The sequence below is a fragment of the Pteropus alecto genome, unplaced genomic scaffold (genome assembly GCF_000325575.1).
Source record: "Pteropus alecto unplaced genomic scaffold, ASM32557v1 scaffold86, whole genome shotgun sequence".
NCBI lineage: Eukaryota > Metazoa > Chordata > Mammalia > Chiroptera > Pteropodidae > Pteropus > Pteropus alecto.
In genome coordinates, this window is record NW_006442109.1 from 11,036,244 (window position 1) to 11,048,988 (window position 12,745).

The window sequence follows — 12,745 nt, forward strand, 5'->3', positions numbered from 1 at the left end:
ATATTTACAATTTGATTGGTTCCGTCTTACTGCTGTTTTCCTGAGGCATGGGAGGGATGCTGAAGAATCTATAGTACGCACAGTACACCATGCTGAAAAATTAGATTTAGTGCTCAGGATTCTTAAGGCAGTAGTTCTCAACATGGGGCCATTTTGCCCACCCCAGGGGACGTTTGGCCATGTCTGGAGGTAATTTTGGTTGTTAAAACTGGGAAGGGGTTTCTTATTGGCATCTAGTGGATAGAGGCCAGGGATGGTGCTAACTTACAATGACAGGACAGCCCACCTAGAACAAAGAATGACCCAGCCCAAAGTGTCAATAGTGCCACTGTACACAAACCCTGTTCTAGGGGTACGAAGTGGGGATGAGTGGATGAAAAGGAAGAACGAATTTAGAAATCCCAAAAGAGGAATGAAAAGAATTAATTAAAAAAATTCCATTTTGGGGGGAAAATACCCATATACTTAGTAGCATTTTCTTCATTAGAATACTATACATGATATGCAAATTAAAGAAAATTTTAGAAATAAAAACAAATAACCATTAACCAATGTCACCATAATAAAAATAAATTTTTCAAAAATACAAAATGATAGTTCTACACTGTCATTTATTTCCTTCTAGTTTTCTTTCCTATGAGATACAACATTGTTTTATTACAGTTTCTTTTGATCCTTAATGACTAACATATTTCTACAGCTGTCATCTTCATGCTGTTTCATGTTTTGCCTTTTATAATGCATGTAATATATGCTTCCAGCAAATATATATGAACATTTCTGTATACTTTCTGTTTATGATGAGCATAAAGTATTTATTGATATATTTTACTTAATTCTTCGATTGTTAACAATTGGGCTGTCTCCAATTTTTCACAATAATAAATAGCTTACACATAGCCTGTAAAAAAAAGACTGTCCACTTGAATCAATACTTTTGCTACATGGCAGTTCTGTGGTTTGTGGTAACTGTTTTGAACCAACACCTCTCAGATTCTGGCACAAAAAAAGTACTCAATTTGAGCCAAGTAGTAACCTATGAAAGACAAGCCATGGACTTGTCAAATAGATCATTCTGTTGATCCAGTAAGACAAAACTATGTTGCAGTGTGACCTCTACAACCAGTTGCTTTTGACTAGAGGCAGAGCTTCTTTTATTTCAACTGCTGAAAAACACCTGTCACTCTTAGGGGCTCACAAACTAGGATATACTCTGGTACTAGCCTATACGCATGTTAAGTGTTCAAATATCTGTTGAATGAATGAGTTTCATTTCACCAGGGGCAGATATAAACTTTGAAATTCAGTCTATATAATACTAACCTCTTCTTTTTCCAAGAACTCCCTGACATCAGGGTCCTGTAACATGGTAGGATGATTCACAATCCTCTGAAGGTACCTACGGGGTAAGCAGTTACCTAGTTAGTTAAGCTGGCCTCAAAAGTTTTGGGTGTCATGCAGTGCTGGCAGGGGCACAATGTCTTTCATTACTTTAAAATGTCCTCAGATAAGGCACTTAAGTATGACTCTGCTTGTAAGCACATTCAAGTTCACGTTCTTCACATTTCTAAAAAGGGAAAGAAAATAGTCGGAAAGAGACCTCAGAGCCATTCACATTTGATAGTCCAAGAAAAAGAATATGATTGTCAGCCTACTTGGGATGGGGAAAGAAAAGAAGCTTGTTTGTTCCAAAGGTAGGAAGGTAAAAGACTTAGGAAAACTTAAGAGAAAATATGGAGGTGTGAATCTTTAATTCATTCTCATCTCTACTATCTTTAATGAATCTTTAATTCATTCTCATCTCTACTACTAAGTTTCTCATCTCTACTATCTCCAGTGAATGTCTCATAATTGAGTACCAGGTTTCGGCTACTCACTAGTTCTCGTGTTATTCAGGAAAATGGTTGTATGGCACTTACCTTTCTAGAGCAGCCCTCCGTTTTTCAAGAAATTCTGCAGAAGAAGAATCTTCCTTCCCAACTTTTACTTTTGTCATTCCTGGAATGGAATTTAAAAAGCAAAAATAACCAATAATCATCATGAAAAGGATAAACCTGTAAAAAAGCCCACAGGAGGAAAGGTAATGAGAACAGCACTACAAAACACAAGCAAAGGTCAATTCTATGTCATGAGCAGAAATGAACAAAAGGTTCTTTACATGAGTCATTTTTAAGCTAGTACTTGAAGTACTGAAGATTCTAAACTCGGACATGCAGAGTCTGTGTTTTCTAAAAGGTGGCCATGCGATTCTGAGTACAGATCAAATAACTGATGGTAATGTGAAGGCTCCTTGCCCGCACCCCTCCCCCCCACCAACCCTAATCCCCATTCTATTTACTACATTTCAATCTGGAAGGAACAGCAATTGTTTAAGATTCCTGGATACCAACAGACATAGACACATGCATCGTGTGTGCACGCGCGCGCACCCGCGCACGCACGCACGCACACACACACACACACACACACACACATCACTCATCCACTCCCCCACCCATACACACACTCTGTGGAAGCTAAAACCAGAACCTCCTGTACCCAAAGAAAGAGAACATGTCAAAACTTGCTGTCTGTTTCTCTAGACCTCATGCAAAATATAGGAAAACATCGGAAATATTTCTTTTCTAACAAGACTATACTGTTAATAGAAATAGTTTCACATACTAAGTAGAAAGTGTACTGCAGAAGAATTCGAAGGAAATAAAGCCAAGCAGAAAAACTATAGGCTTACCAATCAGGCTCTTCTCAGGCGGAGGAGGGACAATGAAGCCATTCTGAGAGTGTTTCTCTGAAAGTTTCTCATAAAGACCCAGAAAGTCACTAAATCTTCTTTTCACAGCAAACTGCTTACTTCTGAACATTGGTAAGCTTGTCTTGGGGACAGAAAAAACATAAGGTGATTTCATTTCAAATAAGCAATGAAGCAGTATCTTGAAAGTCATCTAGCTGACATCAAAGGAATCTAATTCCCAGATCCTTGTAAATAACTTTCCCCAACTTTTCTGAGCTATAGTCTTCTCTGGCTGTCTGGAAGTCTACAGAGCTCTTCTCAGAATAATGGCTTTAAATGCATGAAATAAAATATATAGGATTACAAAAGGCAACTGATTAAATTCAAATACAGTTTCATTCCCAGGTTAAGAACGCTTGCTCTAAGGGAACAGATGCTGAAGTCTAGTATAAAGCTAGAATTCTATGGTTACTTATAACTGTTCATCCTGTATTGACTTATTAAGGGTATTAGCTGCTGGAATTAAAGCAGCCAAACTAAAGACAGACTAAACAGTGCTTCTAAAGGAAGGATCAGATGAAATATCCACTCTGTAGACACTTTAACCCCTAAAGTGCCCCAGGATCTAGAACTTACAGGGGCTAGGTCAAAAAGTAGTAGAGAGCAAAATAAGGGAAACTTCTAGTAAAAAAAGACTAGGCCTACATCATAATGAGAGATCATTTAATACTTACCAGATAGGCAAAATTTAATGAGGTTGGCCTTGCCAATTGTTGGAAAGGAAGCGTATCAATGGGAACTTTTACACACTGCTGATGGGAGTATAAATTGGTGCAAAGATTTTTTTAAAAATGTTTGTATTCCTTTTCTTCAACATTCCTAAGACCCAGGGGAACTAACTACTGATTATAAACTCTGAGAAACTCCTCTATGTGTACGCTAAGAGATATGTGCAAGAATGTTCATAGTTCATAATTATAAATAATTGGATACATGCCAAATATTCACAACAGGAAAACAAATAAATATATTATGCTATAATCACACAATGGACTGACTACAGCTACACACAACATGGATGGGTCTGAAAAACAATGCTAGTCAAGAGAACACTATTTTTATCATGATCATATTTTTATAAAACCCAAGAACAACGCAAAACAGTATATCATTTAGAGATACATATATGAAGACTTTTATAAAGGAAATGAGACAACTCAGGAGAATGATTGCCTCTAAGGTGTGAGGCAGGGGATATGGCAGGGAGAAACATGTAGGTGGAGTCAACAGTACTCATCTTAAGACTGGTGGTTGGTTCGGGGCTTCATTTTTTATGCTTCATAACGTGCATACAACACTGTGTGAGTTTTGTATGCATTAATATTATATAAAAAAGGAAGACCAGACCTGAGGGGCAAAAGGTTAGGGAAAGTATTAAAAGAAGCTCCATACAGGAAACCTCAGAAAAACTGACAATTTTTAAACAGGTGATATATAGTTTGGGGCAATCCACCAAACTAGCTCTAAGCCACATAGTTCCTAAGGGGGACAGGACTATATCATGTCTTAATAAAACTTACAAAGTTTCACACTGAAGTGTTAGCTCTCTGGAAGAAAAGTGGAAAGGTTCAGATGAGATTACCAAGGGGATGCAGGCTTGCTTCATCTTGAGTAAACTTGAAGGAAGATGTTGGCAAAGAAACAAAAGAAACACCCAGAAATAAATCCGAATGATGATCTTCTTGGTATAAGCACCCAAGTCTATTAAGGTGGTCATTAGCAGGGTCACTTAGACTCACCTGTGTTGTAACTTTGTATGCTACATAGGCATTCATACCGTCCCCTGTGGGAGAATAAGAAAGCAGAAAGCAGGAGAGGATTATTCTGTAAACCAAAGCAGTGCTAATCTTGTTAACATTAAACCAGGAATCATAAGCCATAGGAGCCCTGCACAAATTGGGATACTTGTTTCATCTCCAAGCTTTATATACTATGCTCCAACTTAGTTCCTACTTTGCCCCAGAGCCTCTGTGGTGCATATCACGCTCCATGGATGCTGGCTGGGCTCCAGTTTGAGTTAGACAAGAGAGTCAGCCCCCTGTTCAAAAGTCAGGCTCCATTTATCCCCTCCACAAAGCAGCACTGGACACTGACAATCCATCGGTTGTTACCATGCCAATATTTGGGCTGGTTGCACACATCTGTCTAAAACCAAACAATTCTCTTGCTGTATAAAGCAAGAGGAGAAGGAAGCAACTGATGTCAAGAAAACAAGTAGTTCTACGCTAGCTAGCTCTGGGCTTGATTTGCTCTTTCAGAAATACTGCCAGGAGCCCCTCCATCAGTGCTGGTGGACACTGACCTCTCTCATCCAGCATGTTCACCCAGAGCAAAAGGCCTGGCCGGAAGAGACTTCGGCTGCCTGATGTCACACAAATCTCTCTTTCCTGCAGGAATTGTTTTCCTGAAACAGCCTTTGACTGTTAAATAATATGAGATTCAAGCAATTGTTTTTCTCTGTATTAGTGTCCTAACCTAGGCCACTTAGGGAAATAAAGGCACCATTGACTCCCTGAGCGCTGAAAAGACATACATCGGACTCTACACAGATAACGCTTTAGTGCTGGATTCTGATATTTGGGGTTGAGTCTGTTCCCTTTTCACCCCTCAACTCTTCCCGATACCAAACAGGAAACCTCAGTCAACGATTATTATTTGCTTAAGATTCTGAAATGCTCATGGGATGAGGGCCCAGGGGAAGAAGGTGCAGTACTGGATCAGCAGGGTCACACTGCAATTTGATTTCAATGAGATGGCTGGGAAAGTACATAAAGAAGTTGGAGATTATACAGGAATAAAGGGCTTGCCTTGTCTACCTCTCAAACTTTCACCAAAAGAGTATATATAAAATAGAAATCATAAACTAAGTTGTAGAAATTACTTTGTACTCATTACTAAATACTGTCAGTTCTCTTCTACACCACTCATTTTGCATTGCATAATACTACTAAGGATGCTTACCACTGATAAAAGGAAAATTTACTCTATAGAAAAAGTATTCAAAATTTCATTCACAGTTGAATAGTCATGGTCAAACGTCCAAAAGGTCAATCCCATAATCTAGTGCCTGCAATTAAGGAAAGTCTAAGTGCATATATACATACAATGTAGTAGCAAAACAGGTTCAGGATTTCCGACACTTTGCCTGCATATCAGCTGCTTTAACTGAGGAAATGTGTGAGAAAAGAGAAATACTTGCATGTATACACACAGTTCATAAGGTATAGAAATGGCTAGTAATATAGCATTTCGTTATTATTATTATTATTATTTATGCCTACAGCACCTGGTCTTCCTAGGTGGTCTCCCATCCAAGTACTAACCAGGCCCGACTCTGCTTAGCTTCCGAGATTAGACACTGGGCTTGTTCAGGGTGGCGTGGTCATAGACCATGGACCATGGCTCCACTGGGGCGTGAACCCAGGGCCTTCTGCGTGTAAATCAGACGTGCTAACTGCTACACTATAGAACCATGTCCAATATAGAACTTCTTAATTTATGTTAATTTCCTAAATAATTTCAGAAAGTTGAAGATGGCATATGCAAATTACCAAGACTCTAAAAAGCATATCCTGGTACAAGCTGGATTCTAATTTATTTAGATATGTGTGGGAATGAGAAGCACATGTTGAATAAACAGCCCACACAAACAGAAGGTGTTCTTATAAAGATCAGGCCTCAAATATAAAAATGCTTTAAGTAGGTGGTTTCTTGGCATCAACATGACTAAGAATCTAGACTATGGTGCAAGGGGATGATGGCTTATCATCAAAAGTGATTTGTGTTCAAACAAATCTGATTCATGTGATCCAACCTATTATAAGTTGAACTGCGTCTCCTAAAAAAGATATGTTGAAAGTCCTAACCCCAGTACCTCAGAGTGTGATCTTATTTGGAAACAAGTCTTTATAGAAGTTATCATGTGAAAATGAAGTCAGTGGGTTGGGTCCTAATTCAGTATGACTGATGTCCTTATAAATTTGAACATGAAGACAGACACACATAGAGGAAAAATGATGTGAAGACACCTAGGGAGAATACTATGTGACAATGAAGGCAGAGATTGGAGTGATGCATTTACTAGCCAAGGAATGTCTGAGGCCACTAGAAGCTAGGGCAGAGGCACGGAAGAGTCCTTCCTTAGTGCCTGCAAAGAGAGAATGGACTCGCTGACACCATGATTTCAGACTTTTAGTCTCCTAAACTCTGAAAGAATGTATTTCTGTTGTTTTAAGCCACCTCATACATAGTACTTTGTTATAGAAGCCCCAGGAAACCATTTCTCCCTTTCCTGGTTCAAACTTCCTGACCTTTAAATAGTAAACCAATTAGTATTATTTACTTGTAATTTATCTTATTCTACCGAGGATTTAAAGCAGCTAATAACTAGCTTAAAACCAATGTGCTTATCAAATATTCATAAACGTTCAAGAGATAAGAGAGAATCCTAAATATATCATCCAAAGTTCGGGTCCAGGCTCTAGCATGGACCACACTGTGACCTGATAGGCAAGCTAAATTTCACTTATTGGTCCTCAATTTCCTCTCTGTTGGATAAGGGAACTATATAAGATGCTCATAAATATACTATCATGCAATAGTCTAGGAAAAGTAAAGCTTGACATTTTAACGACAAACCACTTTGGCAAACCACTTTGGCATAAAGCCTCTGTCTGACTCTATAAATTCCCGTTCCTAGTTCAGAATAGACAAAAGGTTGGAAATTACGTATTTCCTCTTAACCATATAAACACAACTCCCATTTAGGAGGACAAGATTGTGTATAGCCTCTTCTGTTAAAGACTATATATGGAATAAGGAAAGTTGATGCCTGTTGCTCTCTGCTCACTAACAGCTTTCACAAGCTTGGGAAATGGGAAGGCTATGTCAAAAATCCAAGCTCTGGCCAAAGTTAAGTATTGTGCTTTTTGAAAATCTAATTTCACCTTGACCAAGGTTAAGCCTGGGTCTTTTAGTCTTTACCTATGAAAGAGATGTGCAGACTTCTCCACTTCATTAAAATATCAAGAGTATCTGACAAATGATATGTAACGAGGATTCCAAACTTGTTCAGGGAAAAATAAATTCAGTATCCCCAAATCATAGAACATGTGTTTTTGGGTGTTTAAATGGAATTTATGATCTGAAAATAGAATAAAATGGTCTCATCAACACTGTGGGAGAAGGCAATGCTTAGATTTATAAACATTGATTCTAATAGTACTTGATGTCCCTGATTTTTCTGCCTAAAGCCAATTAAAGCCTAGATAGAGTACTGGGTAAATGCTGTTTCTGGCCTTAGAAGCATAGTAAAGAGTACGATTTTACAGGATTAGCTAGTTCAGCTCTGGAGGTAACCATCTGGAAATCAGCTAACTATGTTTTCCATAGCCACATCCTAACATCACAAGGCATCTCAAGTACTTACCTATCTTTTCAGGATCAGTTATACCAACTGTCAAATCAAATTGGTCTTCCTGTTCTTCTTCCTCTAGCTTTTAAAGAGAAGACAATCATGAAAGTGGATATACAAAAAGGCTACTAACATTTACTCTGTATTAATCTTATATCAATATAACATCAAGATATAGCCTTCTTTGTATCACTGTTTAGTTCTGTCCAATCCCAATACTGCTAATGAACTAACTTCCACAATATTAAGTTAGAGTCTGCTCAAAGGTCTTTGTTACATTTATTCTTTTAAAACCTTATTTTGATCATAATGAATAATTACTAGATTTTGGAAAATCTGTCTCTGTCAGGCTAAAGAATGAAGAGAGATTACACTCTTGAATATAGGAGCTTTAGACACTAAATATCACTAGTGACCATTGAAAGCGTTTGTGCTATCCTCTGAGTAACAGATACTCTGCCCAAGAAAGAGTCCTTTATTGGATTCTGGCTGTCCATTAACCATAAAGGTCTTCCTCAAATGTAATATATTCTCAAAGTTCATACTCAACTTCAGACTGGCAGCACAATCCTAAAAATCTAAAAGAAACAAGACCAATAATAGCACAGATTCTTACCTCCTCATAGCTTGGCTGGGGCTTAGAAGAATTTGTGGCTTCCTGTGCAGGAAGAGATATGAGTGCTTTGGCTGGCACCTTCTTCTGATGATTCTGTGTGCTGTCCAGGGATAGCTCCACTGTGGCATCTAAAAACAGTCACTATTTTATAATGAAGATCAATAATGGGTTTTTGATGGCTAAACTTCAGTTCTCTAGACTAAGAGATAAGAACAGCAGCAACCACTCTTAATACTTAGAGATTCTCAGACTAAGAGAACAAGAATCAAGAAATTTTTACATGAATAAAAAGGGAGGATGGTAGGCAAAGTATTCTTCTAGCACAAGCTTAGTAGAGCAACTTCCCTTGTGTCTAAATATAACTACTTGGCTACCTTCTTCTACGGAGAATTTAGGCAAAAAGACTACATAGCCAAAATAAATGTGCCAATTTATTTTATCCATAGGAGTATTCCTTTAAAACCTTATATGAACCCTATCTGTTCTTGTTATAACTGTTATAAAAGAAGAATAAGTTTGGTTATCTGCTTTATAAGCCAGTATGATAGAAAAGGCAGTTATTCTGACAGTAAAAAATGATATCAAAGTAAGAGTTAGGAAAACTGTAAACTAGAAAAAATGGACCTAAGAAACACAATAACACTTGGGAAAAGGCAATGTCTGTCACACTTGAGGATGGAACTGTTGCTTTGGCACAGTTTAAGAATTATTCGCAACTATAGTTTTAGGCCGTCTTGCAAAGATTAAGTTATATTTAATATATGCTGTCCAAAAAGGATAAAAAGACATGTAATATCTAAAAATCTTTCTGATCAAAATAGTTTTTAAAAAAAATAGTGCTTAAGTACGGCCATGCCACCCTGAACAAGCCCGATTCTGTCTGATCTCGGAAGCTAAGCAGGGTTAGGCCTGGTTAGTACTTGGATGGAAGACCACCTAGGAGGACCAGGCGCTGTAGGCATAAAAAATAAAAAATAATGGATTGTAACCTGATAAGGTCCTTGCAATCTGTGAGGTCAACCAAGGGTTGCCTCACCTGAAAAAAAAAAAAAAACCAGTGCTTAAGAGCTGCCTTTGTCTATCTGGGAAAATCTCAGTTGAGCAGAACAACTCATTCTCGAAGTGTTCTAGAGAGGGCACTTTTAAAAGAGCATTATGCACCTTTTTGGCATTAAAATATTTTAGGCAAATAAAAAGAATGCATTTTCAACTCAGAGCAATGGAGCTCAAAGTTCAAAACCTAAACAGCTCAGCTATTTTTCCCTTTTAATAAAGAAAAACAAATATCCATTTGGAATTGGGCTGATTGGCAGGTATTCAATTTTAGCCTGGGAGAATTCAAAGAAAGTGTTTTTTTTTTTCTTTTTTAGACTCATTTGGAACTAAAATGAAACCAGAGACAGGGGTCTATAAGGCATAACCAAGTTCTACCTAGATCAATATTCTAATCATTAAATCTGAATCATTTCTACCAATGAGGTTGCCACATTGTTAGAATCCGGTCCTTATCATGAAAAAAGGAGAGGTGGCAATACGCTCTCACCCTGGTGTGGGAGTACAAAACAGAAAAAGTATACATAACGAACATCTCAGGATGGTAGGATTCTTTGAAGCAAGCAACCAGCTGAAGTATGTTTAAGATATTCACATCATACAGGCCCCACATAAATAATTAAGTTAATAAATGTGTTTGGAAATGAAACACATGGTGCTTCTCACTTAAAACCTTTGGCTTATTAGAGTGCAAATAAACGCCTTTTGAAGAGCTGTGCTGCGTTTTCTACTGAAATTCATGTGACAAAGATGCTAAAACTTACATTAAAATTCTTTTTTTCCCCGTTCTCTTGATAAGAGTAATGGAAAAGGCTTTGGGCTCCACCACAGAGACTCTGATCATCACTAACTAATCATGTGGAAAATAAAATCAGGATATTTAGATTTCTATAGTCAATATATTAAACATATGAGAAGCTAAGAGTCCTACACTAAATGTCTCATTGTGAGCATTCCTTTCTGTAAATATCTATGTCCCTTTCTTAGCAGTGAGGCAGGTATTGGCTGCTTCAGCAAATAGTAGGAGAATGAAATAAGAATCCTCATTAGTAATAAAGATCTTCTACATGTTCAGGTACATAAAACTTAACCATGGGGGTAACTTAGTCACACTAAGATTTCAGGTCTTCTTATAAGGAAAGATCATATAAAGTCCCAAAGATAGAAAAATCTTCTTTTCAACCTGCCACATAACTAAAGATAACTCATCATTTGCATTTCTCCTCCAGAAACTTTATCCAAAAAATAATTACTACCAGAATGAATACTGTGCATTTGAAATTGAGATTAAAAGAACTGGAAAATCTAACTCTTCTCAGACCTTCTACCCTCTTCCCTTTCATGTCTTTTAAATTCCCTACCAGAGTTCTAATGTGAATCTTCCCAAGATCTTACCCTTTGCCTTCTCATCTCTTACCTTTCTCACCCTTCTGTCCTTTGAGAATCTGTTACATGGCAGTTTCAACCTCTAAGATTCCCCTATCTCCAGTTCTTCCCTCTTTCCCCACATAGAGTGCCACAGTTCAAATCATATCCTGGGCATTTTCCTTTGCATTTCAGATTTAAAATATCCAAAACCCAAATCCACTCCCCCCACAAAGCCAGTTTCTTTTTTAGAATGTAGTTCTTAAAATGGTATTGTTTTCTTCTCAATTCTTGGACTTAAAACCTTTAACTATCTCCAATCTCCATTTTTGAACACTTGTTATATCCAATCACTAACACCATAATTTGCTGACTGCTCTTTTGAAGAAAAGTTTTCACCTTTCCCTTCTTAATTCCATCATCTATTTTTGGTCTTGGCCATTTTATCCTTGAACTAATTTGTGAGTGCTTTCTGCAGTCTCTAGTCTTTGTCCACTGGAATCCATTTCATATAACAATTGTACCAGATCAGTCTTCTTAACTAAAACATTACTTTGCCCATATCACTTTGCTTATTCAAAACTGCCAATGGCTATTAATTGGCATGAGAATGAAATTTAAACTAATTAATACAGACATCCTCCTTCTAAACTACATTTCTAGCCCTATCTTCCATGGCTTCTCTAAGAAGCCCCTGTTTTGGCCCTGAAGGTTTACTGACTGTCCCTCAAATGCACCTTGTACTTCCTACCCAACCATTTGTACTCTTCTTCTTCTTCTCCTACATAAATTCTTCTTCTTCCAGAGAGTCTTCCAAGGTCACTCTAGACCAGAATTTCTCAATGTGGGTACTTCAGAGACTTTGGGCTGGATAATTCTCTCTTGTGAAGGGCTTCCCTGTGTATTGCAAGGTTTTTAGCAGCATCCACGGCCTCTACCCACCAGATACTGGCAGTGCTCCCAGGTGTGACAACCAAAAATGTCTCCAACCACTGCCAAATGTCTTGGGGGGAATGGTGCAAATTCACCCCCTGTTGAGAACAGGGCAGTCCCCTCTCAACAAGTATTATTAGCCCCAAAATGTTGGTAGTGGTAAGACTGAGAAACCCTGCTCTACACTAGAGTTTTTCAAATTGCAGATTGTGGCTCGTTGGTGAATTTATAATAGCAAACAATGCTTTTACTAAAATCAATTCAATGGGTTGCAAATAGCATTTTTTAAAAAAAGAGAAATAACTGAAAATTTCAGATTGTACTGCAAGTAGTAAGGGCAAGTCATTTAATAAAACTTGTCTTGTTTTTATACAAGTACGTATATATTTTGGATTGTGACACAAAATGTATTTCTTACTATGAGTCTTGGTCATCAAAGTCTAAAGACACTGCTTTAGTCTGATCTTAGATCCCTCTGAGCTCCCATGACTTAGTATCTCTATCATTCCTCTGGCCACATTTATATTATTGTTTAATAGTTTGTCTAATTCACATTCTTAAATAACTGTATTTT

At 37.7% G+C, this 12,745-nt stretch overlaps 1 protein-coding gene and 1 pseudogene across 2 annotated transcripts in view; one reads left to right on the plus strand and one right to left on the minus strand.

Moving 5' to 3' along the window:
* The window catches only part of SNX1 (sorting nexin 1), a 33,280-nt gene that overhangs the window by 6,956 nt on the left and 13,579 nt on the right, over positions 1-12,745 (minus strand). For both annotated transcript variants that reach the window (XM_006920274.3, XM_015595956.2), the window contains exons 3-8: positions 8,821-8,948; positions 8,220-8,286; positions 4,531-4,574; positions 2,732-2,873; positions 1,920-1,998; positions 1,324-1,399 (exon numbers count right to left, since the gene is read on the minus strand). In XM_006920274.3, coding sequence (XP_006920336.1) covers positions 1,324-1,399; positions 1,920-1,998; positions 2,732-2,873; positions 4,531-4,574; positions 8,220-8,286; positions 8,821-8,948 — 536 coding nt within the window. The remainder of the gene's footprint in view (positions 1-1,323; positions 1,400-1,919; positions 1,999-2,731; positions 2,874-4,530; positions 4,575-8,219; positions 8,287-8,820; positions 8,949-12,745) is intronic.
* LOC112469763 lies at positions 9,663-9,781 on the plus strand (annotated as a pseudogene).